This window comes from Eublepharis macularius, chromosome 17 (genome assembly GCF_028583425.1).
Source record: "Eublepharis macularius isolate TG4126 chromosome 17, MPM_Emac_v1.0, whole genome shotgun sequence".
NCBI classification, from domain to species: domain Eukaryota; kingdom Metazoa; phylum Chordata; class Lepidosauria; order Squamata; family Eublepharidae; genus Eublepharis; species Eublepharis macularius.
The window spans coordinates 414,793-441,238 of record NC_072806.1 but is presented as its reverse complement, the minus strand read 5'-3'; the positions used below and the strand labels follow the sequence as shown (position 1 = coordinate 441,238).

General features: G+C 47.0%; 1 protein-coding gene across 2 annotated transcripts in view; it reads left to right on the top strand.

The window, feature by feature from the left end:
- SPEN (spen family transcriptional repressor) overlaps positions 1-26,446 on the top strand; it is a 75,487-nt gene that overhangs the window by 14,779 nt on the left and 34,262 nt on the right. Inside the window, exons 2-3 of one of the 2 annotated variants that reach the window (XM_055001360.1) lie at positions 1,349-1,669; positions 4,809-5,285. In XM_055001360.1, the coding sequence (XP_054857335.1) occupies positions 1,349-1,669; positions 4,809-5,285 (798 nt within the window). Of the gene's footprint in view, positions 1-1,348; positions 1,670-2,776; positions 2,928-4,808; positions 5,286-26,446 lie in introns of those variants that run through there. The other variant, XM_055001362.1, reaches the window with a different exon arrangement.

The following is a 26,446-nucleotide window of genomic DNA, read 5'->3' as shown; positions in this document are numbered from 1 at the left end:
TGGTGGTTCCGCGTGGCAAACCATGACTGTGGAGCCTTCACAAAGGGGGCAAGCCCCACCCAGCAGCCGCCTTGCCTTGCCAGGTTCTGTGGGCTTCAGCGGCTGAAGCCCGGAGTCTGAAGACTACGGATAAATCCAGGCCCGTGTAAACGCGAGCTTTGTTGCCGTCTCGCGGTGAGTGGTGCGTGCGTCTTGGCTTTCACTTAAGAGCTCTGGCTTTGCTCGAGCTGCGTGGCTGAGTCCTGGGCCTGGGAGAAGCCTGAGGGGCTGGTATTTTGCTTGCTTTTCCCGTGCTGCCTCAGGATTAGGCCACCCCAATTTAAATCTGGTGTGTAGAAGCTAACAATATTTTTGTAGGCATAGCTTGTGCCTCAGAATGCATTGAACAAGTTTTAGTTGCACCGACTCTTCCTCCAGCAAGAAAGAACCGTTTCTCATAGTTCTCTTCAGGCTGCCAGCTTACTATTATTTCTATATCTGCTTAAAAATATGAACATTCATGATAAAACTGTACATCTTTTAAAATATTTTTTGATAAAGTATGGCTGAAAAAGTGCTTCTTCATAAATGGTTTCAGAGTTTTTTTTGCCTATCCGCCGTTTGTCATGGGTCAGATAGTACTTATAAATCTAAGCAAAGTTGGCCATATTTCCTGCATCCTGCTAAGAATGTCTGTCTTCCGTGAAGATTCTGCGCTGGTTGCCTGGGTGTACAAACATTTGTGGCTCATTCTTAACTTGGCTTCTCGGGCCAGCTGAGGCCCAACTCTTAGGAGCCCCATTTATTTTTTCAGTCCTGCCTCTGTTGCAGTACAGAACATGTGAAAATGAATGTTGTATGGCTTTTTGCCAGTGTTCAGTTATGAGTGTGACACAATTCTAGAAGCAAGTGCAGAATCACATTGTGGAAAGCAGCCTAGAATGACTTGCAAATAAATACATTTGATAAATCATTGTTAAAGGTAGTTTCTTTATTTTAACAGTGGATGAATTGAAAATATAATGGAGAAATGAAACAGTCATATCAATAAGCACACTTTCCTTAATTATATCTTGAAAATATTGGTTGACTCTAGTATTTAAAATTGAAGGATTTTTTAATGTTTGAATTAGACTTTTAAAAACATCAGGGTGCGATACATCAAGTAACTTAATGTTACTTGAAGTTCTTGTAGATTTTCTTTGTTCAGAAGAAAACAGCTTTGTGCTTTACGTGAAAGCATGGCTGCAAGTTTGTTCAGGATCGCAGCCCCAGTTTTGGAAATATCAGCCCAACATTACATGACCTGAGGTACCATTTTGGGTGAGCATTAGTACAAGTGATTTGTTTCTCTCTCTCTCTCTCCTAGATATGGACGTGTTGAAAGTGTCAAAATTCTCCCCAAACGGGGGTCAGAAGGTGGCGTGGCAGCATTTGTGGATTTTGTGGACATCAAGAGTGCTCAAAAGGCACACAACTCTGTCAACAAGATGGGAGACAGAGACCTCCGGACGGATTATAATGAGCCAGGAACCATTCCTAGTGCTGCTCGGGGATTGGATGATACAGTTTCCATAGCATCTCGTAGTAGAGAGGTTTCTGGGTTCAGAGGAGGTGGTGGTGGGCCCACGTATGGCCCCCCACCATCACTTCATGCACGGGAAGGACGCTATGAGCGGAGACTTGATGGGTAAGTTCCAAGGTTTTGCTAGGCAGGTATTTTGTATTTGATGTGGTGAGAAACACAAACTCTTGTGTAGGGCCCCCAGATGGATTAAAATTGGGGGAATTATCTGTTTCCTGTTTTGGGTTGGAAACTGAATTCGTACCTGTCCCATTGACTGGTATCTTGTGGATCCGTAGCGGATGTTTCCTGCAGCTGGTTGGATATCTGCTGTCAAGAGACATTGGTCCTAAAGTGGAAGTCTTCCTGTGGCCACCCTTGATTGTGGAGTTATCCTTCAAGATCTTAGTGATCCCACCTCTCGGATAATATTAAGGCCTTTCTCGGAAGGAGCTATTTGTTACAGCATGCCATGAGGCCCAGTGTGGAGTACCACCAGAATGTAGGACCTACAGTTTTCTTACCGAGCTTCCTACCTAGTTCTCAGGGTTTTATTGGTATATAGTTTTGTAAAACTGGTTTGTTGCCAAAATGTTCTAGTAGATTTTGCAAAGTGATGCGTCATCTTGGATTCTACAAAGAACTTCTAGTCATTGGAATACATATGGTGCAATGAAGACAGCAGAAGGCAACTTTTCACGCTTCCGCTTTTGGATCTACACCACACACGCATATTGGGATTACTGTTCCTTATGGTATTGGCAAAAGTGGAGATGGACATTGCAAAGCCTTGGAGATTACAGGTCACTCAGGTGCTGGAATAATGGCTGCTACCTCGTGTTTGTGGGATGGCCCAGGGAAGTGGATTACTATATAGTCTTGTTTTTTTTAAAAAAAAAAAGATTTTGGCTTTGCAGTTAAAAAGTGCTTTAGGTGTAAAGACATGGCGCTGATAATCAACTTATGTGGATACATCAGACAAAATTGACTTGGCTGGATGGTTACAAAGATGGACGGTGGATGCCTGCTAGCCAGCAGCAATGCGTTCTTTCTCACATTGGTGCCTTTTCGACCAGCTGCTTGATTCAGACTTAGGGCTGGAGACACCCTTCCCTATTGGATGTACTTAGAAGCACCTGCTGTCTCAAGAAGGAAGTCTGGGGGTTTCATGTCAGTCTGGGACAACTGGCTTCCAGTGGAATTTTTTATCCTTTTTCCACTAAGAATTTTTCTTGCTCGCTCATCTAAAATATCATTTGACACCCTTGCCCTTTAAGAAGGTGGATTACCCCTGTAAGAGGGGCCAAAATTGGGGAAGTTATGTTCACAATTCTCTCCCTAGATTTAATTGGGAATATAGGTCGTGTTTCCACACGTGGAAAAGGTTGGTATGCCCTGCCCTGTGTATCTTAGTCCCTTTCCTAACCAAGTCAATCCCTCTTTCCACTAACTCCAGTAGTAATTAGTACTAATAGATAATCAAATAAGCGCTGCTGTAGCCATTAGATTTTCAGGTCTGCTCGTTCTTTTGTCTGTCTTCTTTGTCCTTTTAACTGATAAGGAGTTCTTTCACTATCACAGTAACCTTCTAGAAGGATTGCTTTTACTATATCATCTTTTAACAGCTATCACTATTTCAGCATTTGGTAGATTACACAATGTTTATTGATTTTGTTTTTTCAAAGCAGGGAGAGAGACAACACTTGAAAATAATACACACAGAAACATATAGGCTCTGTAATAATTTGCTACCCTATTTGCAAGCAGCTGCAAATAATTAGAAAACTAGATTATGCATTTTAATTGGGATCTTGTTTTCCAGTCTTCCAGACACTAGGAGTTGCTGGGAGCCAGAAGTTCCGAGAGCCCTTTATGTGCACCAAATGCCTTTCTGGCCCCATGTCTGAGAGACAATCGTAGCAGGAGGGAGAGCTGTATAATAAGCAGGAAGATTCTAAACTGGCTTTTAAAGATAAAAACAAAACAGTTCCATGATGGTTAATAGAAGATCTCTTTTAAAACTCAACAGGGAGGAGGAGGAACTGTGGCCTGTGTGCCTTAGATGCAGACAATTGAGGTGGCTGCTAATGGGTGTTCAAAGAAGAAACTTGGCATTTGGAGGGAGAGGATTTAAAAGCCTTCTTCCAAAAAATGGATGTTAAATTTTGTAACTAACACAGTCACTGGTTTATGACTAGATCTGCAAGCATATATTTCAAATGTTTCATTTCCCCCCCAGCAATGACTAGCCATCGTGTTGTCTTTATTAACTAGATTACTAAGCTGTTGGAAATTGGGACCTTTTTTCTTTTTGAAAGACCTTCATGAAGGTCCTTGAGCCGCACAGGTGGTATTCTTTGACTCTGACTCACAAAATTAGCTTGAGTGGGAGCCAAAGAGGAGATCATATGTGAGGAGTTTAGACGTCTTTTGGACTTCTGTAGTTGGTGAAAATTATTTAATAGAATATTTCGATATGCTTTTCCTTGACCCAGAGCAACTTCCACCTCTCCAATAAATCTATGTGGATGGATTGATCTCTCTTGCTTTGGGTGCTTAACTTCATTTTGGGGAAATGCCTTTATCTTATTATTTATGACATTAAGCAGTTGCCAAAGTCTTGATACTGGCATTAAGTAGAATTGATATCCCCTGGAATCGGGGTCCTCTGATAATACAAGCTGTAGGTTTTAACAGGGAAAACACATGGCAACAGGTGGGACATTCCTTTTAAAAAACCCAGTAACGTGCCTCTCTGGGCGGCTGTACAGAGGGTCAAAATGGGGCTCTCCTTGCTGTTGCTGCTGGGTCCTGCTTTCCCAGGGGTTTCCATGGCTGCTGCTCAATGTTGTTTGCCTTCAACAAGCTGTTTCAAGGAAAGATCTGAACAGCTGTAAGAGTTTCTAAGGCTCCGAGCTCACGGCTTCATTGTGCTCTTAGGCACACATTATTTAAAACTTCTGAATTCAAAAATTTAAACTCCAGAATTATACAAGGCTGTGGACCTTAATTGGTTTGTTCTGAGGTGCAGTACTCAGCTCATGAAAACCCAATTTAGTAAGCAGAACAGAGCCAGTTCTGGATGGGGCTCTGTCTAGATGTCCGAGGGGCCAAGCTCACATTTTGCTTAATAAATTGTTGCCATTGAGTGGCCTACTTTTGCAAAGATAGCCAGTGCCAATGCCACGTTAGAATATTTGCATGATGCCAGGACTGCCTTCTCTCTCTCTGACTGATATAAATATTTTCCCCCTCCTAAATGCAGGGCTTCAGATAACAGGGAGCGTGCTTATGAACATAGTGCCTATGGACACCATGAACGGGGGACGGGAACATTTGATCGTACAAGACACTATGATCAGGATTACTATAGAGATCCTCGGGAGCGGACTTTACAACATGGACTCTATTATAGTTCTCGGAGTCGGAGTCCGAGCCGCTTTGACACTCATGACCCCCGTTACGAACCTCGGGCCCGGGAGCAGTTTATCTTGCCCAGCGTGGTACATAGGGATATCTACAGGGATGATCTCACGCGGGAGGTACGAGGCAGAAGGCCAGAGCGGAATTACCAGCACAGCAGGAGCCGGTCGCCGCATTCTTCACAGTCCAGGACTCAGTCTCCCCAGAGGCTGGCCAGCCAAGCATCAAGACCCACCAGATCCCCCAGTGGCAGTGGCTCTCGGAGCAGATCGTCAAGCAGCGACTCCATCAGTAGCAGCAGCAGCACCAGCAGCGACAGGTAGGTTTGTCGATATTCTTTGTGCTGGCCCAATGCTTGACTCCAAACCATAATCGGTGTAATCCCAACAGGGTTCTTCCCCCACTGTCACTCTTCGAGAAACCCTCATCTGAAGGAGAGTCAGCCCCACCCCCGCAAGACATTTCCCCTGGAAGCATTCTGAACAGATAACCAGCAAGAATGAGAACACATGTTTTTGAGTTGCTTTAAAAATAAAGTCGTTGATCATTTTGTATTATACTTAAAAATGGGTGGTTCTCAGCACTGCCCTTGTGAAACGAGATTGAAGTTGTGGGGGCATTGTAATCTGGGCTTTTCTTGGCTTTAAATTGTAGTGCTTTCATTATGAATTGTAAACTGCCTTGAGCCACGAGGAAGGATGGGACATAAATATTTTAATAAATGAATATGGTCAGTTTCATATGTGCTTTGGCAAAGGACACAGCACTGGTTATTCGTGGTTGTAGTGCCCTTAGATTGTATTATCCTGCTAGATTACTGCACTGCCTTTCTATTGTTAAAGCAAGAGCCTCACAGTTCTTAGTAATGATCAGAATGGTGTCTCAGAAATGAATGAGCCATTGGTTGAAGTGGTGGTGTTGACTTAGAGATGTACTTTCTGTACACTCTTCCAGAATAGCAGAAGCCCTTTTGCTTTGGGATATCAGTGAAATATTACATGGGAAAGAGAGATCAGAATAGAGCAGATGTAATATCTCCTTCTTATGCATGTTCTTACATATTAGCAGTTCTTCCTGTGTATGTACTGCAGTATCAATTATGTATTAAGGCCACCTCTGGAAAACACACAATCCACAGACAGAGTCGGTTTTGGAATGCACAGCATTGAAAGCATTTTTGAGCGATAGCAGGCTTCTCCTGTTCCTGGTGTTAGTGGCTTCCCATCAGTTCTGGCACACCTATATTCACTGTGAGCCCAAATGGGCTGCTAGCTGCTGGTGGCTCATCGCAGTTTGCTTCCTACTGTGGAAATGCAGTTACTAATCATTGCAATATATCCAATACTTTCCCTGTTCAACTAAACTTATTTTAATGATTTAACAACATAAAATGTATCATTCATAACTTAGTGTATAAAATGTTACTGTTTTAGGATATCTTTGGAATATGAAAACATAAAATGTCTTAGTTTTTTCTAAGAAAAATTGCAAGTGTACCAAACACTAGAGAATTACAATACTAGGGACAATTGCAAACTGCTGAAACCTTTGCTAGATTAATACACATATCTTAATTTTTGACATCTGGGAGGTAGGAAAAAATAAAAATTGAAGGTAGGAAACACATTCTGTAGTAAAACAAGAGAATCATGTTTGAGTAGGAAGACAGTCACAATAGATATCCAGCATATTTGGATATCAAGTTAAACTTTGACATTGAAAACAATGAATTTTTTAATAATGTATTAGCATTAAAAACACTGTAGCATATTGATTATTGCCAAAATAATTCAGTTTTATACACATAGTTGTTAAAGTATATGGTATATTTTTAATTTTTATTCATTTATAAGCCACCGTGACAGATTACAAAATACTAAAAAAAAATCAGTCAGACAACAAAAACATCCAGTTAATAATGCAGTAGGACTAGGATTTCAGAATTGGAAAACAATGCAAAACAAAACCCCGGGCTAAGGCTTGACATGCTATAACGTAGTATATATAGTAATTATCTAATGATGCAGATGCCTCTTTATAAAAATTTTCATATTACACATTTTGGGTAATACCTTGACATAAGATGGTCGAAAGAGAAAAATAGTTCGTAGGAGTTTTTCCAGCGTACCCCAAATTTCCCAATGTTTCAGTTGAAAAAGTCCTGACACTTTTTAATGCTATACATCTTGAGTGAGAAAAACAAGCATTTCACTCACTCCAAAGGAAAAAATAGCTTACCAGAGGTGTGTGTGTGTGTGCGGTTTTTTGTTTTTTTTTACAATGTTCCTCACTATTTCCTCGTTCTTTCATTAGAAAAACTGGGTAGGGGAGATCCTTGAGTGAGAGAACTTTTTTCCTCTGGGCCTTCACATCTTTAACTATGGAACTAAAGTCACAAGCTGACAATACAGATTGCGATATTTGCATTTCCAGAGCAGTAAGTACACCTAATTCTAAAGAGTACACACAAAATGAAGTAATTCCTGGTCATGAAATCATTTTCCTGCCTTGTGCAAATGTTTACAGCGATAAATACATGGTCAGAGAATTTTTATAATTTAATCCTTAAAATATTTATACTTTACCAGATGCTGCCCCCTTATATATTTGCAAGTGAGCCGTGGACTGCTAAGCTTTCCACTGCTGAAGGTGTGGTCAATAGTAAATCTTCAGGGCCCTGCTTTGCAATCCAGTGTAAGGGATACATGCAAGGTCTCTTGGCTGTGTTCTCATTTGGATCGTATGTGTGTTTATCATGCCATTCCTTATTCGGAATCATAGAAACATCGAGCTGGAAGGGACTCCAGTGCAGGAAATTCACAGCTGTGTATCCCCTGCTCAGCACCCAGAGGAAGGCAGAAAACCTCCAGGATCACTGGCTAATCTGGCCTGGATGAAAATTCTTTTCTGACCCCCAAGTAGTGATCCTCATTACCCTGGGCACATAAGAAACGGCCGCAACAGCTGAGCACTGGCTCATCCCTTCATGCACTCCCTCTCACAATTGCCCAAACTTCATACTGACTCATAGAATCAGCATTGCTGAAAAATGGCTATCTAGCCTCTGCTTAAAAACCTCCAAAGAAGAAGAGCTCACCACTTCCTGAGGAAGCCTGCTCAACTAAGGAACCGCTCTTACTGTCAGGAAGTTCTTCCTAAAGTTTAGCCAGAAACTCTTGGTTTAATTTAAACTCATTGGTTCAAGTCCAACTTTCTGCAGCAAAAGAAAACAATTCTTCTCCATTCTCTATGTGACAGCCCTTCAAATATTTGAAGTTGTTTGTAGCATTCTTCAATAGATTATTAACAGAATTTTTATTGTCTTTTGATTCTAAAAAAGTAACCCAAGGCAACTTAACAGAAGCAATGAATCCAATAACCCAATACTAGGATACCAACTTAAGGCCATGTCAGTAAAACAGCATTGATGTGTAGCATTATAGACTTCAGAGAGCGTAATTTCAGTCACTTTCTGGAACAAATGTGTTCTCAAGTTATGCCGCGTAAGACCTGCAAAGACAATGCCAAGAGAACCTTCGGGGCAAGAGAGTTCCACGTTAAGGGCAGCCGCTGAAAAAAGGCCTTTTGGGGGGTTCTTACCAGTCTTGCCTCAGACTGCAAGTTCCTGCCGCAAAGTGCCGCTAGCCAACCTTGCTGGGTGATGCGAGTAGAAGACCTTGTTCCTTCAGGTGCTTCAGAGCCCAGCCATTTGGGCCTGCGACCTGTTGGAAACCGAATGGAAGCCCCTGTGCCGCTGGTAATATTCTGGTCTCGTGTATTCATCGTAGCCCCTGCATTTTTCACCAGTGGAGATTTTCAAGTAGTATTTGAAGGCAGTCTCTTGTAGAATGTGTTACTCTTCCAGATACTGCTGTGGCTAGAAAGCAAGGAAATACTTGCGGGGGGGGGGGGCAGGAGGAGAAGCTATCAGCTAGCATATGTCTGTCAATTAAAAGTACAGTAATGCACCTTTAATGTAGAAATGGTAAAATAATCCTAGCACGGTTTTTGTATTTCAGCAAACTCAGCGGATCCTTTTAATGCTAATTAACTTGTCATCAGTTCAGGGTTATTTAAATCCAGGCCTTTTGGCAAGGTTTATGTAACAATGCTGACAAAATCAGCAAAAGCTGTGATTGGTACGCTTAAAGTTAGACTTTCATGGACGGTATGCCTGTAGTTAAACTCGATGGAAGCTAGGGAAAAAAAGATACTAAAATCTTTCTGTGACAAATGTTATCTTTAGAACACAAAAGGCAGACAGTTTTGCAGGGAAAACTTTTTGGCAGTTACTTTGTCTCTTTTTGTACATGTAAAAATGAAAGTGGCTCTCGGCAAGAGATCTAGCAGGGTTAGGCACGAAGGCTGCCTGAGGCATGTCTCTGGGAGACCTTGTTTGAGGGCCCTTCTCTTGCTTGTGGCCCCGCTCTGCCGGAGTGAAAGCAGACACTGGTGACTTTGGCTTCATTGCGTAATGCTGGCTTTTCCCTACCATTTCCCCTGCCATTCTTTCCTGTGCAAGAATTTGGCAGCTAGTGATGACTCACTGGCTTAAAAGTTGTGCATTGAGTTTAGTGTGAGTGGGCTCAGAGCTTCCTACTCAGCAGGACCGCTGGGAAGCAGCTCCAGAGCGGAGTCTTAGCAAGGACAGTTTTTCATGACTTTTTAGTGTAGACAAAGTTAATGGAGTGAAGAATTGCACCATGATAAATGGAGTGAAGAATTGCACCATTGCAGCATGATTGCTACACCGATGCAGGGCGAGGGGTATGCATGGGTGCTTACACACACATGCTGATGTGGAGAAGTAGGCCTTGTCTGAAAGAAGCCGTGAACATCAGTGCTCTCGGGTGCCTGTCTTGGCTGCATGGAATGTGGGTGGAGCTTTCAGAAGCCTTGCCGGCCCAGTCCAGCTCTGGCCTGTCGTTCTCACCTTTGTGCGTACACCCTTGTGCACTGATCTATGGCCTAACCTGAAGTCACCCAGAGCATCCCTTCAGTGTTTCCCTCAGGAGGGTATCTAGTTCCTTCTGTAACTGAAGACAGATTTTCTCTCTCTGCTGTACTCATTCACTCCTTGTTTCTCTCAGGAGGAGAGTTTTCTTAGATCAGAGGCCCAGTAAACTGCTGTCTGGGCAGCTGCTTGCAGAGTTGTCTGTCTTGGTAAAATGGCAAAACTGCATGTTATGTCAGCACCTCTCTAGCTCTCTGAAGTAGCCCATTAAAAGCTGCCATGGAGTGTATATGCTTCTTTTGTTCCCAAACGCTTCTGCTAGTTACTCTGGTTTTTCCAGTAGTGGTCACATTCCTCACCTTAAGCTCTACCGACTGCTCAGCAACATGGAATGTAGCTGCTTGTGTGTGTGTGTGTGTGTGAGAGAGAGAGAGAGAGAGAGAGACAACTGGAGAGTTTCTTTTTATAGCTGCTTCCTGGGATGTTCAGTTCTTTGTGAGACGATGTCTTCAGCATAACACGTCGTTTTTTACAAATAGCAAACCTCGCAGAAGGGTCCAAGCCATTCTTCAGGTGAACTTTGCATTTGAACCAGTCTCTAACCCTTCTCAGGCTGCGAATGAGAGTAAAGCCTGGTTTGCCAGTCAGACCTGTGTGTGGGAGTGGCAGGCTTCCTTCCTTTCTCTTTCTGTGCTCAGATACAAATGGGCTCTGTACAGCCAGTGAGCTGGGAACATTGTCTTCTGCGGTATCCACAGCATGGAGGCTGTGCAAGGAACTCCTTGTTTGTGTCTCCTGAACCAGTCTGAACTGGAATCATCCAGTCTGCCTTGGCTGTGTGCCACCTCCCCAGAGGCTGCGTGTGATCTGCATGGCCAGCCAGCAAAGCAGGAGGCGTTGGCTGAGGGCTGGGAGAGCCAGGAGGTTTTCGAGCCTGGAGCAGGCAGGAGCCTGTAGGCAGCCCTGCTGCGCAAGGACCCAAAGGGAACGGCAGGCTGGCTAACTGGGGCATGTATTTTTGTGGGGTGCTGCTGGCCTGAAAACACTGCTGGGGCACTTCAGTTTCCTTCTGAAAGGGATCTCATTTCTGAAATGTGGCTTCTTATATTTAGTTTTTACTTGGCAGCAATTTTGCCCTTTTAGCCTTGAGGTGGAGCTTTTCTGCCACTGTGGTCTGAGGATTTTTCTCATGCTTTTGACTGTCTGCAGTTCTGGAGAGTTACAGCTCTAAATAATGCATTTTGAATAAAGTGAAGTCTGGCACGCCCAAGAATTTGACAGAACATTCAGATATTTGCAGTTGTGCACACATGGATACACACAACGTGTGTCCTTATAATATTTTGGGAGATGGAATGATGCTTTCCTTGTTTGTCATCCTCTGGATTGTATTTTCCTTCAGCTTAGTCTGGCTTGCATATTTTGATGCAACTCTGAGCAAGTAATTCTGGTGGGAGGTGTTAATAGCTTGATTGTGATGTAGCTAGGGTGTTGACAAAAGGCACCCCTACTCTGGTGGAAGAAGAGGAGATTCCTGTTTTTCAGCACAAGGTTCATTCTTATTGTGAAACCAGAAACCTTCAGGAAATCTATTTCCCACCCTTAAATTTACCGCTAGAAATTGAAATTAAACATACCGAATTAAATGGGATCAATGGCCTATCACAAGGCGAAAAACACATCAGGTATTTGGTTGCTTGAAAAAACAAGCAGGAGTCTTGGGGTGGTACTTTACAGAGGCACACTAAGAGACCTGCGTTTATGCACGGAAGTCCACTTCATGATGGATCCTTGATTGCTTAAACTGGCAGCTACATAATTTGATGCTACCACCTGGATGTGTGGGTGTACTAACCATGTTGTTTCTAACCTGGGTGTATTTTTTCCTTTAAATATATTAGGTGTGAAGGCCTGGGGGAAAAAACAAGAAAAATAGTAAATACTTTCCCCCCAAAATTGGGAAATTTAGGGAAACCCTGGGGGGGGGGAAACCCTGTGGATTTTTTTCTTTCAGAATGAGTGAAATGCTTTTGGAGGCAAGGTTTTATATGCTTGAAATATGTAGCACAAGAAATTTATATAGGACAGTATATAGCATTCAGTAACTCTTGTGTATACCACAGCATGTTGAACATGTTATTAAATATATTTTTATTATTTGAATATGTGCGATGTTTGCAACAATTAATATGCTATAATGTGTTAATAAGAAGAGTTTGGTGGTTTAAACATTTAAAAGTTTACCTTGATAAATCCAAGTATGCCACTGGTCCTACCAGTCGTGCCTGTATCAGTTAGAATAATTTTATATGCTAAGTGGTAGGTGATGTCAGACTGTGTAGATAATATAATGATCTTGATGGATCAAGAGACCGATTCAGTTATAAGGCAGCTTCATGTGTAATGCTGAAGCAGTAAAATAAGTTCAGGGTTAATAGGAAAAAAAGTATTGCATATATTTCATTTTTTTAAAAAAAAAGAATTCTTTGGGGGGAAAACCCTTGTGTTTCCCTGTGGCTTCGAGTTGTGGGCTAGTTGAGAAACAGCAGTTGTCCATCGGAGACATTCCTCGGAGATCTTTGCATAAGCAGTGGTAACGAAGGGGCTGCAGATTGTCATTTGTCAGGCTTGGCTCCTGTGGCGTCCTTAATAGTGGGAATCCAAATGGGCGGGCTTGCTTGGAGCACAAGTTCGGTACAGATTTGTGTTTACGACTTCATGGGAACAGTTCCGTGTCTGAATGGGTGCCTGGGTTGCTTAGTCAAGGCATCAGAAGAGCAGGATCCAGTTCTCAGGGCACAACTACACATTCTGAAAGAGAGCTAAGGGTGGCTGATGGTTTCAAACCCACCCACCTACCTCCCATACTTCAAGACAAATATTCAAGCCTGGTACTAATCCACTTCCAGTTTTTGTTAAGTAATAAAAACATACACCATAAAATAAACCATGCCTATAACCTGCAGAGAGAACAAGGCCCCATTGGAGCAGCAGCAGCAGGACTTGGCTGGTTTGGGTGGAGTGTTCTAACAATACATATTTCTCAAAGAAGAAAGTCAAAATCCAGTGAAGAAAAACATTATTTTTGGCTTCCAAGCCATCGTCCTTGGACGAGAGGTCCCCAGAAGAGCGGAGAGCCATCCAAGAGAGCATCTTGCAAGCGGTTGTTGTCCAGCACAGGCCATGGCCTTGGGAGTGCCGCTGGCGCACAAGATATTGGAAGTAGCGTTGGGCTTTGGGTGCAGATTTCTTCAGATGGATGAGGCTAATGAGAGGCTTGGATAGGCCTCCTCATAATGAATGTGGAAGGCCCTTAAAATCATGCTGTGGAGTAGCAGTGTTCTACACACACACACACACACACACACATGCTCAGTGGTCAAAGGACTTTACAAACAGCTTGTGGCTGTCCTTTCAGCAGGTGGTGTGGTTAGACTTCGGTGACCTTGGAACAGTCAGGCATTTCAGCGTGACTTACTAATGGCAGAACACGTGTTTTGTTTGTTTACCAATCACCTAGTTCCCCAGTAAGCACCCTTTTTGAGTTGGCAGAGTTGTTCTCAGATATGGAGCTAGAATGATTGTTTTCAGCATCCATGCTTAAAGCTCCTCTGGCTTCCCTTGGCCTCTCTCAAATCATGACAGGTCCATCACATGAAAGAGGCCAGACCTTGGACTTAAACTTTTACACTGAACCTTTGACAGGAAATCTTTTGAGACTGGAGATTCAGCCTGGCCATTATCTACTGACGGCAGGGGTGAATATGGCCCAGAGTACCCACATAAATGGGACTTCCATTAAAATGGTCCACCCAGAGCTGCTGTGTGGGATTTTAGAATTTCAAATTCATACTCTGTTTTAAACTAAATAAAAATTTGAAAAAAAATACATACTCTGTTGACCTGTGGTGGGAGCTTGGAATGTGAAGCTGTTGACAAGATTGGTCCTGATTGACCTCTCCCACCCTCAGGGTGGCAGCGCCTTGGTTCACCACAGAGCTGGGTGACTTCAAAGAGAGTTGGAAGGCTTCCTGAAAGATGCGGCAGGAAACTCACATTCAGTCTGATAGAGCAGGCTTCTAGAGCCCATTGGAAGACCTATGAAGCAGCAGTGGTGATGGCAGAGAAACTTTATTTTTCTGCACCCATCGCATCAGCTGGTTCACAATTATTCCAGTTGTTTAAGGTGCCGCAACGTCTTCTGGCTCCTAGATGTGAACCTTTGCAGTCTCAAGAGCAGAGAATTAGCTGTGACACCTTTGCAAAGTTCTTGTTGATAAAATAGCAAGAATGCACACTGATCTGGATGCCATCTGTAATATAGGCAAGGCAGAAGAAAGGCTTCATATGTTATCTGGCCCGTTTATGGACCATTTTGACTCATTTATAGTGATGGACATAGACAGGATTCTGTGCGTTGGATCCTTGCCCATCTTGGTTGCTAAAATCATATAAGGACCACATAAACGGGCCCTTGTTGCCCATCATTAATCAGTCACGAATTCAAGGCACCTTCCCATGACTGCTCAAAGAGATGGTTAATCTATCCGCTCCTTAAAAAACCATCCCCAATAAAAAATGATGTGGCTAGTTATCTCCCAGTCTCCAATCTGTCCTTTCTAGGCAGAGTGATTGAGAGAGCAGGAGCATTTGGGTCCATTTCAGTCTGGTTTCAGGCTGCAGTATGGGACAGAGACGGTGGTGGTTGCTTTCGTTGGTTGCATCTGTCTGAATGTAGACAAAGGCCCTCTTCTTTGTTGCTCCTTCTGGATCTGTCTGTAGCCTTTGATATAACCAGTCGTGCCATTCTGCTGAGGCATTTTGAGGCAGAACGGGCTATCTGAGCATGTGCCCTGGACTGGTTTAAATTTTCCTCATGGAACAAATTCAGAGGGTTGCTGTTGGAGATCAGCTGTCTCCACAGTAGGAATTACCTTACAGGGTTCCACAGGGTTCCTTCAAGCTATTCAGTCTCGATGTAAAGCCTTTGGGAGAAATCATTCGTGGCTATGGAATTGGATGTCATCAGTATGTGGATGACACCCCATTTTATGAGTCTCTCTACACGAGACCTCTTACATGAGGACACTCAAGTGAAGGGAGATGCAATGTTAGCTGGGAAGCTGAGTATTAAAAGACAGATTGGAAGGCTCTGTCAATTTCCCCTCAGCAAAGATGGCCCGGGGCGGGGGGGGGGTTGTTTCCTCTTTGCCTCCCAGAAGGCTCTGTCAGTTTCACCCCTTCTGGGAGAGGAAATAAACAACCCCCCCCCCAGCCATCTTTGCTGAGGGGAAATTGACAGAGCCTTCCGATCTGTCTTTTAAAACTCGGCTTCCCAGCTAACATTGCGTCTCCCTTCACTTGAGTGTCCTCATGTAAGAGGTCTCGTGTAGAGAGACTCCATATCTTGCTATCCATATTCCCTGGTGCTGCATGAGAGGCCTTAAGCTGCTGCCTGACGCCTGTGGTCAAATAGCACTGATCCCAGACAAGATGGAAGCGATGCTGGTTGGGAAAGCGGAAATCTTAATGGACATTGTTCACTCCACTTTTGATGGGGTTCAGTTGACCCTTGCTGACTTGGTAAAGAGCTTAGGAGTTATAATGGATCTGGAACTGCTGCTAGAGTAGCAAGTTAATGCAGCTGCAGAAAAGGCATCCACAGCTCAGTCTAGCCCAGAAGATGGCCCTCTGCCTTGACATGGCCACCTGGATCTGTACCGTGGTAGCACTGAGACTAGACTACCGTAATGCACTCTACATGGTTTTCCCCTTGAAGTCAACTCAGAGACTCCAGTTAGTGTAAAATACTGCAGCTCAATTATTATCAGGTGCTAGGTGGAGCGGGCATATTACTCCCATTCTGCAGTCCCTCCATTGGCTACCCATCAGTTACTGGGTTCGTTTCAATATGTTAGCTATATTTTTATCTATTAGGAACCAAGCCCATTGTATAAACCACAGGCTCTAGAAAACCTGATGCCCTGGCCACAAGCTTGGCCCTCCACGCCGAGGCTCCCACTGCCCCTTCCGCTGCTTGGGCCAATGTCTGTGGCTCAGAGGGCGATGGCACAGCTTGGCCAGCTGTTCCCTCAGCTGCTGCCACTTTCAGGGTGGCCTACACCATCCCTGGTCCTACATAGGCCGGAAGCTGAGGGACCGGTGTGGCTCCACTGGCTGCTCTGGCGGCCGCTTGGGCCAGCGTGTTTCCTCCCCATGCCTGGGCTGGGAGTTGAAGACCAGGAGGGGCTGGCAAGGCTCCGCTGGCTGCTCTGGTGGCGGCTCATGCTTGGGCAACTTCCCCCTGCACCCTGGCTGAGTCCATGGGCACGGACTCCATCTCTGGGCTCTCTGGCCAGGTAAATCTCTTGCCGATGACTCACTTTTTATCCCCGCAAGTGCGTCTTTCTCGCTGATTCTGAAGGCGGATTACATAGTGTAGGTCAATATTATCAACAAATGGGCTGGTGTCTGTGGCTCAGAGGGCAATGGCACAGCTTGGCCAGCTGTTTCCTCAGCTACTGCCACCTTCGGGGTGGCCTACACCATTGTTCAATAAACAATACCCAATACAATAGGGTAAGGATTGCAAAAACTTGGAAACAAGCATAAAACTGATACACAGTAGTATAGTCTACAGTCCCTTTCTCTTTCCAATGTTTTCCAATGCTCTGAACTGCTTCCTTCCAGTGGGACCATCTCTCTCCATATGCTCTGCCACGTCAGCTTTGCTCATCTGAAGAGGACCTTCTGCAAGGACTACCCTGCAAATGGGCAAAACCTACAGCTGTGCGCACATGTGCATTCTTTGTTGTGGCCCCCACCTTTGTGGAATTTGAAATAGATTCTTTAGAAAAGGTATAGGGACTGCAGACTATACTATTGTGTGCTGACTGTTGCTGTGACCTATTGCATTATTTACGGGATATTCCAGCCAAAGTTCACATTGACTTAATCCACCTCGAGCCTCACTGAGAAAGGCAAACTATAAAGAACATAAATAAAGCCACAAATGAGACAAATCTATCTACATCCTCCTGAACTCTGTGGAGGGAAGAGTGGAATTCAAACATTGGGCGTAACCAGCCTGTAAGGCGGGCCAGTATTATTGCCCATATTTTAGGGATGGGGACTGAGCCGGAGGAAAGTGTGGCTTGCGTAAAGACACCTAAGAAGCTTGGGGTGGGTAGAGGGGCAGGCTTGACCCAGGACGTCCTTTGTCCTTTGCTAGGCCAGCTCTGAGGCCATGCCTCCCGTTCACACTCATTCCTTCTTTGTTGTGACTTTAATATACGACGACTCCAGCGCCTGTCAGTCTGTCTCTTCTTTGCATCTAGAGTAAAACAGAAATTTCTTTTCCTAGTTGAGAAGCCGTCAGTTTTAGTTGCAGATGTCTTGATCCAAGTATGGCCTTAAATTGGAGCCAGTGAAATATTGCCTGGTGCTCAGTAATGCTGTATGTAAGTGTTCATCTTCGTTCTTCTGTGCCTCCACACATGGGGGACTGCGCAGGCGCAGGCCAGCCGCCGGAGAATTTTCTAGAGCTTCCATGGCTCCGAAGGGGCCGTTTGTCGCGCGCCTCAGCGACCGTTTTCCCGCCCAAACGGTCACGTGATCCTCCAGCGACCAACGGCCCCTTCCCTCAGTTCTCTTCTTGCCGCCGCTTGGAGAGAACGTGAGCTTCGTTGCTCTGTGCTTTTGTGCTTCGTGCTTTATTCTGACTGATTGTTTGGCTTTTGACTTCGGACTTCGTGACCTCGACTATTCTTCGGATCTCGTTTGGACTTTGTTGTGGACTCGGTAATTTGACTCGGACTGTTTGTTGACCTTCCTTTTGCGTGCCCCTGAAGATGGCCTCAAAGGCTCTCTTCAAGCATTGCCTCCAATGCCACACTAAAATGGCCAAGACCGATGGCCATGAACTGTGCCTGTTCTGTTTGGGGGAGACCCATAATGTAACGGCCTGTAAGATTTGCCAGGGCTTCACCAGCAAGGCCCGACAGGAGCGCAAGGCCCGTCTTAACTCCTCCCTGTGGCAGAAGGTCATGTCCGGAGGCGCCCCGTTGCCCTCCTCCAAGGCCGGCCCTAGCCCCTCTGCCGAACGGCATTCCGGAGCTGGCTCAGTGGCCTCCGCGAGGTCGGGGTCGAGACCGCGTCCCCCGAGTGCCTCGGCGTCGAGAACGGCCTCTCCAGCGCAGGGACCGGTGCGGCCGCCCCGTAGCGCATCTTCCACCAGGTCGGATCCGAGACCGACATCGGAACCGAGGATCCGTCTACCGAGTCCCCGATCGGAACCGACGACCGGGTCGATTCCGGTAAAATCTAAGAGATCGAGGCCGAGGTCCCCTTCGAAGGCGAGGAGCGCGTCGGTTCCGAGGTCTTCTTCGGAACCGGCGAAGAAGAAGAAGAAGACCAAACATCACCGGTCGCCACATCCCGCTCCCCAGGAAGAGGTCATCGTGCTTCCTCACACGCCTTCCCCTCATCTGGATTCACCGGAGCCAGAGGACATCTCCGTGCCGGTGCCGGATCCGATGGCCTTCGAGACGGTGCCTGCAGAATTCTCTTCGGGACCGGAGCCGAGCCCGCGCCGTCGGATCCGAACATCGCCTGCTCTTCGGTCGCCGACGCTGGAACCGAGCCCGTCTCCTCGTCGGAGCCGTCCGTCGCCTGCCCGTCCGTCTCCACCAGCTGCCGGTCGTGAGCGACGTCGGTCTGGGGACAGTGTCCGATCGGTCCGGTCCACCGCGTCCCGACATCGACAGGCCTCCTACCTCCCCTCGCCATACCATTGCCAGTGGGAAGGGGCACCTGCAGGTTTCTCCGTGTCGGAACCGAGGCCTTCGACATCGAGGTCGACGTGGGCTCCCCCTCCGCACCAGGTCCCGGAATCCCAGGTCGGTTCCGATGAGGAGGATGTGGAGAGCTTTGGCTACCAGTCGGAGTCCTGGTCCGAACCATCGCCAGCTGAAGAGCTTGTACCATCTGCGGACTCGCCATTCGAGGACCTCCGCATCTACGCCGACCAGATGGCGAGGATGGCCAAGGCTCTCGAGATGGACATCTCCTCGGCGGTTCCCCAGACCAAGGACAAGCTCCTCAAGCGCATTTATGGAGACAACCCAGCATATGTTGGCTTCCCCATGCTCGAGGGTCTTGAGGAAATCGTGGAGAAGGTGTGGCAGGTGCCCTGCGATCAACCTCCAACATCCAAGAGGATTGAGCAGCTCTATAAGATCAAGCAGGGTACCTGGCCGGCGCTGGTGAAACACCCTCCACCTTCCTCCTTGGTCACAGAGGAGTTCAACCCCAGGCGATCGGGTCACTCCTCGGTACCTGCTGATAAGGAAGGCAAGAAACTGGATGCCATGGGCAGGCGCCAATACATTGTTTCTTCCCTAGGTCTGAGGATTGCCAACTATCAGACCATCATGGCAGGGTACCAGCTGTACCTCTGGGAGAAGTTGGCATCCTATACGCGAGACCTCCCTCCTGAGCAGAAGGCTGTGGTGTCCCTGCTGCAGACAGAGGCTGTGAGGCTGTCTAAGCAGCAGATGAACGCTGGAAGCCACGCTGCTGACACTGCTGCTAGAGGAATGGCTTCGGCGGTGGTCCTCAGGCGCCACTCCTGGTTGCGGTCTACGGCCCTGTCCCAAGAGGTGCGTTCCAGAGTGGAGAGCATGCCATTTGAGGGGGACTCGCTCTTTTCCAAAGCGACCGACGAGACCCTGAAGAAAAAGAAAGAGGACCGGCAGACGGCGCGGTCTTTGGGTCTGGCTCCAGCGGACAAGCCCTCCTCCAGGTCACGGTACGCTCCCCGATCTGGCCCTTACCACTACCAGGGCAGATACCAACAGCAGCGGCCGGGCTACCATCAGTATCCTGCCTACCAGCAGCGGCCTTACCCTCCCGCACAACAGCAGAGGAGGCGTCGGCCCTTCAAGTCTCGTCAGGCACAGCAACCGGCCCAGCAGAAAGACCAGCAGGGCGCCGGGAGGCAGTACTGACGGGTCGCGCCAGCCGTATCCCCGAACTTTTCGGACAGACTTAGTCCACTCCTCTCTGAGTGGGAGTCAATAACATCTGACTCATGGGTCTTAACTATTGTTGAACTGGGATACGGGCTGGAGTTCGTTGAGCTGCCTAGATGCAGTTCACCCCTGACAGCTGTCAATAACACTATGGCCGAGCTGGATGCGGAGATCGTGTCGCTCTTGGCCAAAGGTGCTGTGGAAGAATTGCCCTATGAGGACTCTGTAAAGGGATTCTTCTCTAGGTTCTTCCTGGTCCCTAAGAAGGATGGGGGCTTACGTCCCATCTTGGATCTGAGGGGCCTTAATGCCTTCCTCAAGGTGACCAAATTCAAAATGGTAACGTTGGCGGCTGTGATCGCCTTGCTGAAACAGGGGGATTGGTTTGCGGTTCTTGACTTAAAAGACGCATACTTTCACGTGGGCATACGGAAGGAGCACAGGAAGTACCTGAGCTTTGTTTACCGGCAACGGGTTTTCCGGTATAAGGTGCTCCCCTTTGGCCTGTCCACTGCCCCACGAGTGTTCACTAAATGTGTGGCCCCTGTGGTTTCCTTCCTACGGGAAGAAGGCTGTACCATCTTTCCGTACCTCGATGACTGGCTCATCGTGGCTGAATCAGAGTCTAGGCTGGTGCAGGACATTGGCTTGGTACTTAGCACTTGCCAACGCCTGGGGCTCCTGGTGAACTTGGAGAAATCCAAGCTGGTGCCCAGCTGCAAGGTGTCCTACATTGGTGCACTTTTAGACTCTGTGGAGGGTAAGGCCCTGCTCCCCTTGGAGAGGGCTCGGTCCCTAAGGGGTCTAGTGTCCATGTTTAAAAAGAACCGGTTCCAGTCTGTGCGCACTATCCAGTGCTTACTAGGGCATATGGCAGCGGCCACCTCTGTGGTGCCTTTCGCTAGGCTGCGTATGCGCCCTCTACAGAACTGGTTTGTGCGGAGGTATGATGCTCTACTGCACCCTCCGTCCCTCAAATTCTCTATCCCGAGGGTCATCCTCTCCTCCTTGGACTGGTGGCTGTCTGACGACAACTTGTTTAGAGGGACCCCTTTCGGGTATCAACACCATGATATCACGGTTACCACTGATGCCTCTCTGTTGGGATGGGGGGCTTACTGTGGTGATGTGTCGGTGCAAGATGTCTGGTCTGACAGGGAAAAGACCCTCCATATCAATGTGCTTGAACTAAGGGCCATTCGTTTCGCACTTGTGTCTCTTACAGCACTGCTGAGAAATCGTCATGTCTTGGTGCAGACGGACAACACGACTGCCATGTACTACGTGAATCAGCAGGGGGGCACAGTGTCCATGGCCCTGTGCCGGGAAGCCACACTCACTTGGCAGTGGGCTATCAAGAACGGCGTGTCGCTCCGTGCTATACACGTGGCTGGGTCGGACAATGCCCGGGCAGATGCCCTCAGCAGGGTCCCTTTACTGGAACACGAGTGGGAACTGAACGTAGAGTGCGTTGGGCCGATCTTCCAGATGTGGGGTCATCCAGTGATAGATGTGTTCGCCACTGCGGCGACCACCAAGGCCCACACGTTCTGTTCCAGGGCAGGGAGCGACCCCCTCTCTATTGGGGATGCCTTCCAGTTTACGTGGACGCAGGGCTTGCACTACATGTTTCCTCCGTTCCCCTTGATTCCCAGGGTCCTGTGCAAGATAGAGGAGGACGGGACGGACTGCATCCTGGTGGCCCCCTTCTGGCCACGGCAGGTTTGGTTCCCGAAGCTCCTGCGAATGTCCCAACGGACATATGTGAGTCTGCCCCCTCGGCAAGACCTTCTCCTAAACGGGAGCCTAGTCCACCACGATCCCAGGAAGCTGCACCTAACGGCGTGGCGGATCATTCCTCCCCGGTAGGCTTTACTGACGAGGTGCAGAGGGTCCTCCTGAATGCTCGTCGACCATCCACTAGGCGCGCTTATGCGGCCAAGTGGCGCAGGTTTGAGCTCTGGGCACTTGCCAGAGGGGTGGTGCCTGACAACAGTCCCTTGGGGGTTGTGTTCGAGTATTTGTGCCACTTGCGTGGCCTGGGCTTGAAGGCTTCCTCCCTCAAGGTCCACCTGGCAGCGATATCAGCTGTTCACACCCGAGTTGAGGGTGCTACGGTGTTTTCTCACCCACAATCCCGCCAGTTCCTTAAGGGCATGTACAATCTTTACCCACCTGTGTCAGCGCCAGTGCCTCAGTGGTCGCTGTCCTTGGTGCTCTCACGTCTCATGTTGCCTCCATTTGAACCGATGGCTACATGCCCCTTGGATATGCTATCCTATAAGGTAGCATTCTTGGTGGCCGTCACATCGGCCAGAAGGGTCAGTGAGCTGTCTGCACTGAGGTCTGACCCTCCCTTTCTTGTGTTTCACCCCAACAAGGTGGTCCTGCGTCCCTGCCTTGGGTTCCTGCCTAAGGTGGTGTCCGCCTTCCACCTCTCGCAGGATATCTCACTGCCTGCATTCTTTCCGCAACCCTCCTCTAAGGGGGAAAAGGCCCTCCATACCCTAGACTTGAAGAGGGCCCTAGCCTATTACCTGGATAGGACGAAGGGATTCCGCACCTGTCCTCACCTGTTTGTATGTTTTGGGGCCAAGGACAAGGGTAACAGGGCTTCCTCACAGACCCTGTCTAGGTGGATTGTGACGGCCATTGGCAAGGCCTATTCCCTAGCAGGGGTGGCTTGCCCGCTTCATGTCAGAGCCCACTCCACGCGGTCCCAAGCATCCTCTTCGGCACTCCTCAGGGGGGTGCCCCTGGTTAACATTTGTAAAGCAGCCACATGGTCCTCTGCAGACACCTTTGTCAGGCATTACGCCGTTGATGTCAATGCGGAGCAGGATGTATCTGTGGCCAAGGCTGTCTTACACTCCCTTTTTTCCTGAGGGAGTTTTGGAATGACTTTCTTGGCGTGCCTGTTGGGTACCCTTGAGTGAAAGTGTGTATATATGTACCTGGGGGTGTGTATATATGTAAATATTGAATATTTATGTGTCCTTACACAGTATTTTTACATAGATGTATATATGCATATCTATTTATTGTTGATCTTGTTTGCTTAATAAAATTGTGTTGGACTTCACCCCCGCCTTCCTTATTGTGTGAAGCTTGGTACACTCCCATGTGTGGAGGCACAGAAGAACGAAGATGAAAACAGGGTTAACATACCTGTAACTTATGTTCATCGAGTTCTTCTGTGCTGACACACAACCCTCCCTCCTACCCCGCTGTGAACTCCAATGCACGGTATTGTGATGGCTGTAACGGATATTGGTGTTTTTAAGGTGTTACGGCTGAAGTGTGTTGGTCAAGCGGCGGCAAGGGAGAACTGAGGGAAGGGGCCGTTGGTCGCTGGAGGATCACGTGACCGTTTGGGCGGGAAAACGGTCGCTGAGGCGCGCGACAAACGGCCCCTTCGGAGCCATGGAAGCTCTAGAAAATTCTCCGGCGGCTGGCCTGCGCCTGCGCAGTCCCCCATGTGTGTCAGCACAGAAGAACTCGATGAACATAAGTTACAGGTATGTTAACCCTGTTTTCCTGTTAGTCACTCTTCGTCAGGTATAAGAGTGAAGGTTGAAAGAGATGCTCTTGCCTGTCTAGGTTCCCCCCCCCGCCCCGCCCTGTGCAAAGGCAGCAGGAGGTCCCAGCAGGCTGTGCTGATTAAGTTCCAGGTAAGCCAAGCTCAGAGGTTGGAGTTGCAACAGAGGAAAAAGTGGAGGGGCTGGAGGGTAAGTGCCAAACACGAAGGCTTCTATCACTCGTGCCGTCTCTTGCATCTTTTATGCATCCCCTGAATGCCTTGTGGCTCATCCCAAGTCAGTAGGAAGGAATGACTCATGCAGTTTGCCGTGGCCACACAGAGCAGGGTGGAAAGGCGTGGTAGGAATGGTTCCATTTCTTAATGAAGATAGCGAGCACCTCATTAGTAGGAGGCAGTTTCAGGATCAAGAGCTTTGCACATTCGGTTCTTCCTGTGAATGTTGGTTTACTGCCTTGGGTTGCCCTGTTGTCAAGGCTGAGCAGTTGAGGACGGAAGGATGTTGGATTACTATGCTTTTCTTCTTCTTCAGGATCAAGGAATAGGTCCGCATTCACTATCCCTCCATTCTAGTGCCTGAATTGGAATACATTTGAGAACGCATTGGAAAGCACTAGCTGTGCTTAATGACATTGAGCTAACTTTGAAAGAGAGTTGCGTCCTCATTTTGTTATGGACAGAATGGATAAAAAAGTGTTGAAATCAAATAAGTACCTAAAGTGAAAACAAAATCTCTGCTGATCACAGGCCAGTGTCAGATCAGTAGCATAATTGCTACCAGAATGGAGAATTATTTATTTATATATGTAGACATTTGTACCCTGCTTTTCTCCCCAAGAAAGGACCCAATGCCACTCACAGCACCTTTCTCTTTTCCTCCAAATTTATCCCCTCAACAGCCCTATGAGGTAGTTTAGGCTGAGAAAAAGTGACTGGCCCAAGCTCTGGCAGATCTGGGCCTCCCAGACCCTGCACAACTCTGACTGCATCTTTTAAACACTGCTCTGAGAACATTCCAGATCAGCAGCTCTTAGGGGCAGGCCTTGTAGGGTCACTCTTGACCAGGAGGGCCAGACATGTTTTGGTCTCATCTATTAGCTACCCAAATAGTGTGTGCTAAGTACATTTTGTTAAGAAAAGTTGCTAACATATGATGGGCATATTCATCTAGGCTGGAGACAAGAAGCACATTGATCAAAGCGGAGGAGGTACTAGACTAGAGATGTAAAACTTCTTGGAATTTGGAAGCAATGAAAAAAATTGCTTTTCTTTTCTGAAATAGATAGAAAATTTGAGAAACTGAAAAATGCAGTACTTGCTTATCATGCCATACTTTTCTGCTTTAACAGTATAAAATTATTTGTAACTTGGTATATAAAAATGTGTTGAAAATGTTGGATGTGTATACAATTCTTTTCACTGGGAAAAAAAGTCTTGGGGAGGTGGTGGCTGTTTTCCTCCCATATTTTCCTGAGCCTTCACATCTCTGCTCAGAACCCAGCTGTTCTGGGTGTTGTGGCTGTAGCCAGCCATAGGTCTAAGAAAGCCACATATTTCTTTGTATGAGAAATGAGGTATGACAAGGGTGTTCTGGCGCAGCAGGTACTATATATCCTGCAAATGTGCTCTCTGCACAAGGCTAACGAGACAGCTTTTGAATTACATAACTAAATAAATGCTGAATAAAAACGTTGTTTGACACCACCTACTTGTAGCAAGCCCAGCACTAAGGGCAAATAACTTGCCAAACAGCAAAAAGAAAAGCCCTGAAGTCGGTAGAGGCTTGGAGTCGGGCAGCCATTGTGGAGAGGGAGTTCCACCAACGAGATGGCGCAAGGCCCTTCCTTTCTCCCTTTGCTTTGAGATTGGGGACGGATGAGGAAAGCCTGTGCAGAAAATCTTAGCTGGCAGCTTTTGGGGTTTAAGAGAAATATCCGGCACTTTGAACTCTGTCCAGAATTTAATAACAGTCCCAGTGTGGACCTTTCAGAACTGGTGAGACCCTCCATGCTAAAAGCCTCTGTTGGAGCACTGATGGGACAACGCTCACCTTCCATCGTTCAATAGAATGAGAACCGTACAACTTTATCAATATTTGAATGTATAGCATATAGACGATTTGTTTTTAGGAATTTGGAAACTTTTATAGACCTGTCACTATTTATTTTACTTTGATTTTGTAAGAGGCTTGTTTTAATTGTGGAGGCGGGGGAAGGAGAACTGAGGAGATGTATTCCTGGTAGCAATTGAGCTGCTGCATTTTACATTTATTGAAGCTTTTGAACTGTCTACAAAGGCAGCTCCACACTCAGCCCATTTCAGTAGTCCAGTCTGGATGTGATCAGAGCATGGATAATGGTGGCTATATCAAGCTTATCGAGGAAAGGCCATAGCCAGCACACCCAATCAAAGTTGAGCAGCAGCAGGCCTGCCAGCTATGAAGTTGCCTCCCCCAGGGGAGTGGACCCCACCCCAAGCAAGCTGACTCCTTAATCCTTGATTTGCAACACCGTCTCTCTGTGACTGGCTTGACCAAGCAGAGGGTGGCTTTTTGCAGCAGACGGGGGAGGAATCCTTGTCCATAGTTCCCTGACCGCTTTCAAGGGCAGCCGTGTGGTAAATAGGTTAATGTCATACAGTTGCTGCTGCTGCAGCCTAGATTTCTACACTGATAAAAATTGTACACAGTGGTGGGAAATTTCTTTTTTAAAAGGAATGCTGAACGGGGCAAGGAAAGTGCCCATGGCCAGTGGCTGCTGCTCTGTGCAATGCTGTTTGCATAAAGAGGCCTGAATGTGTATGAACTTAAAATAACACGTGTGTCGTTGGGTAGACTTTTTTAAAAAATACCTTGTGCCACCTTACCAGTGATTCAAGCTGATCCCTACAGTCTTAGAACCTGGTCTTCTTGCTAGAGGATCAGGCAGGAATGTTTTGGATGACAGTTGGGCCTTTTC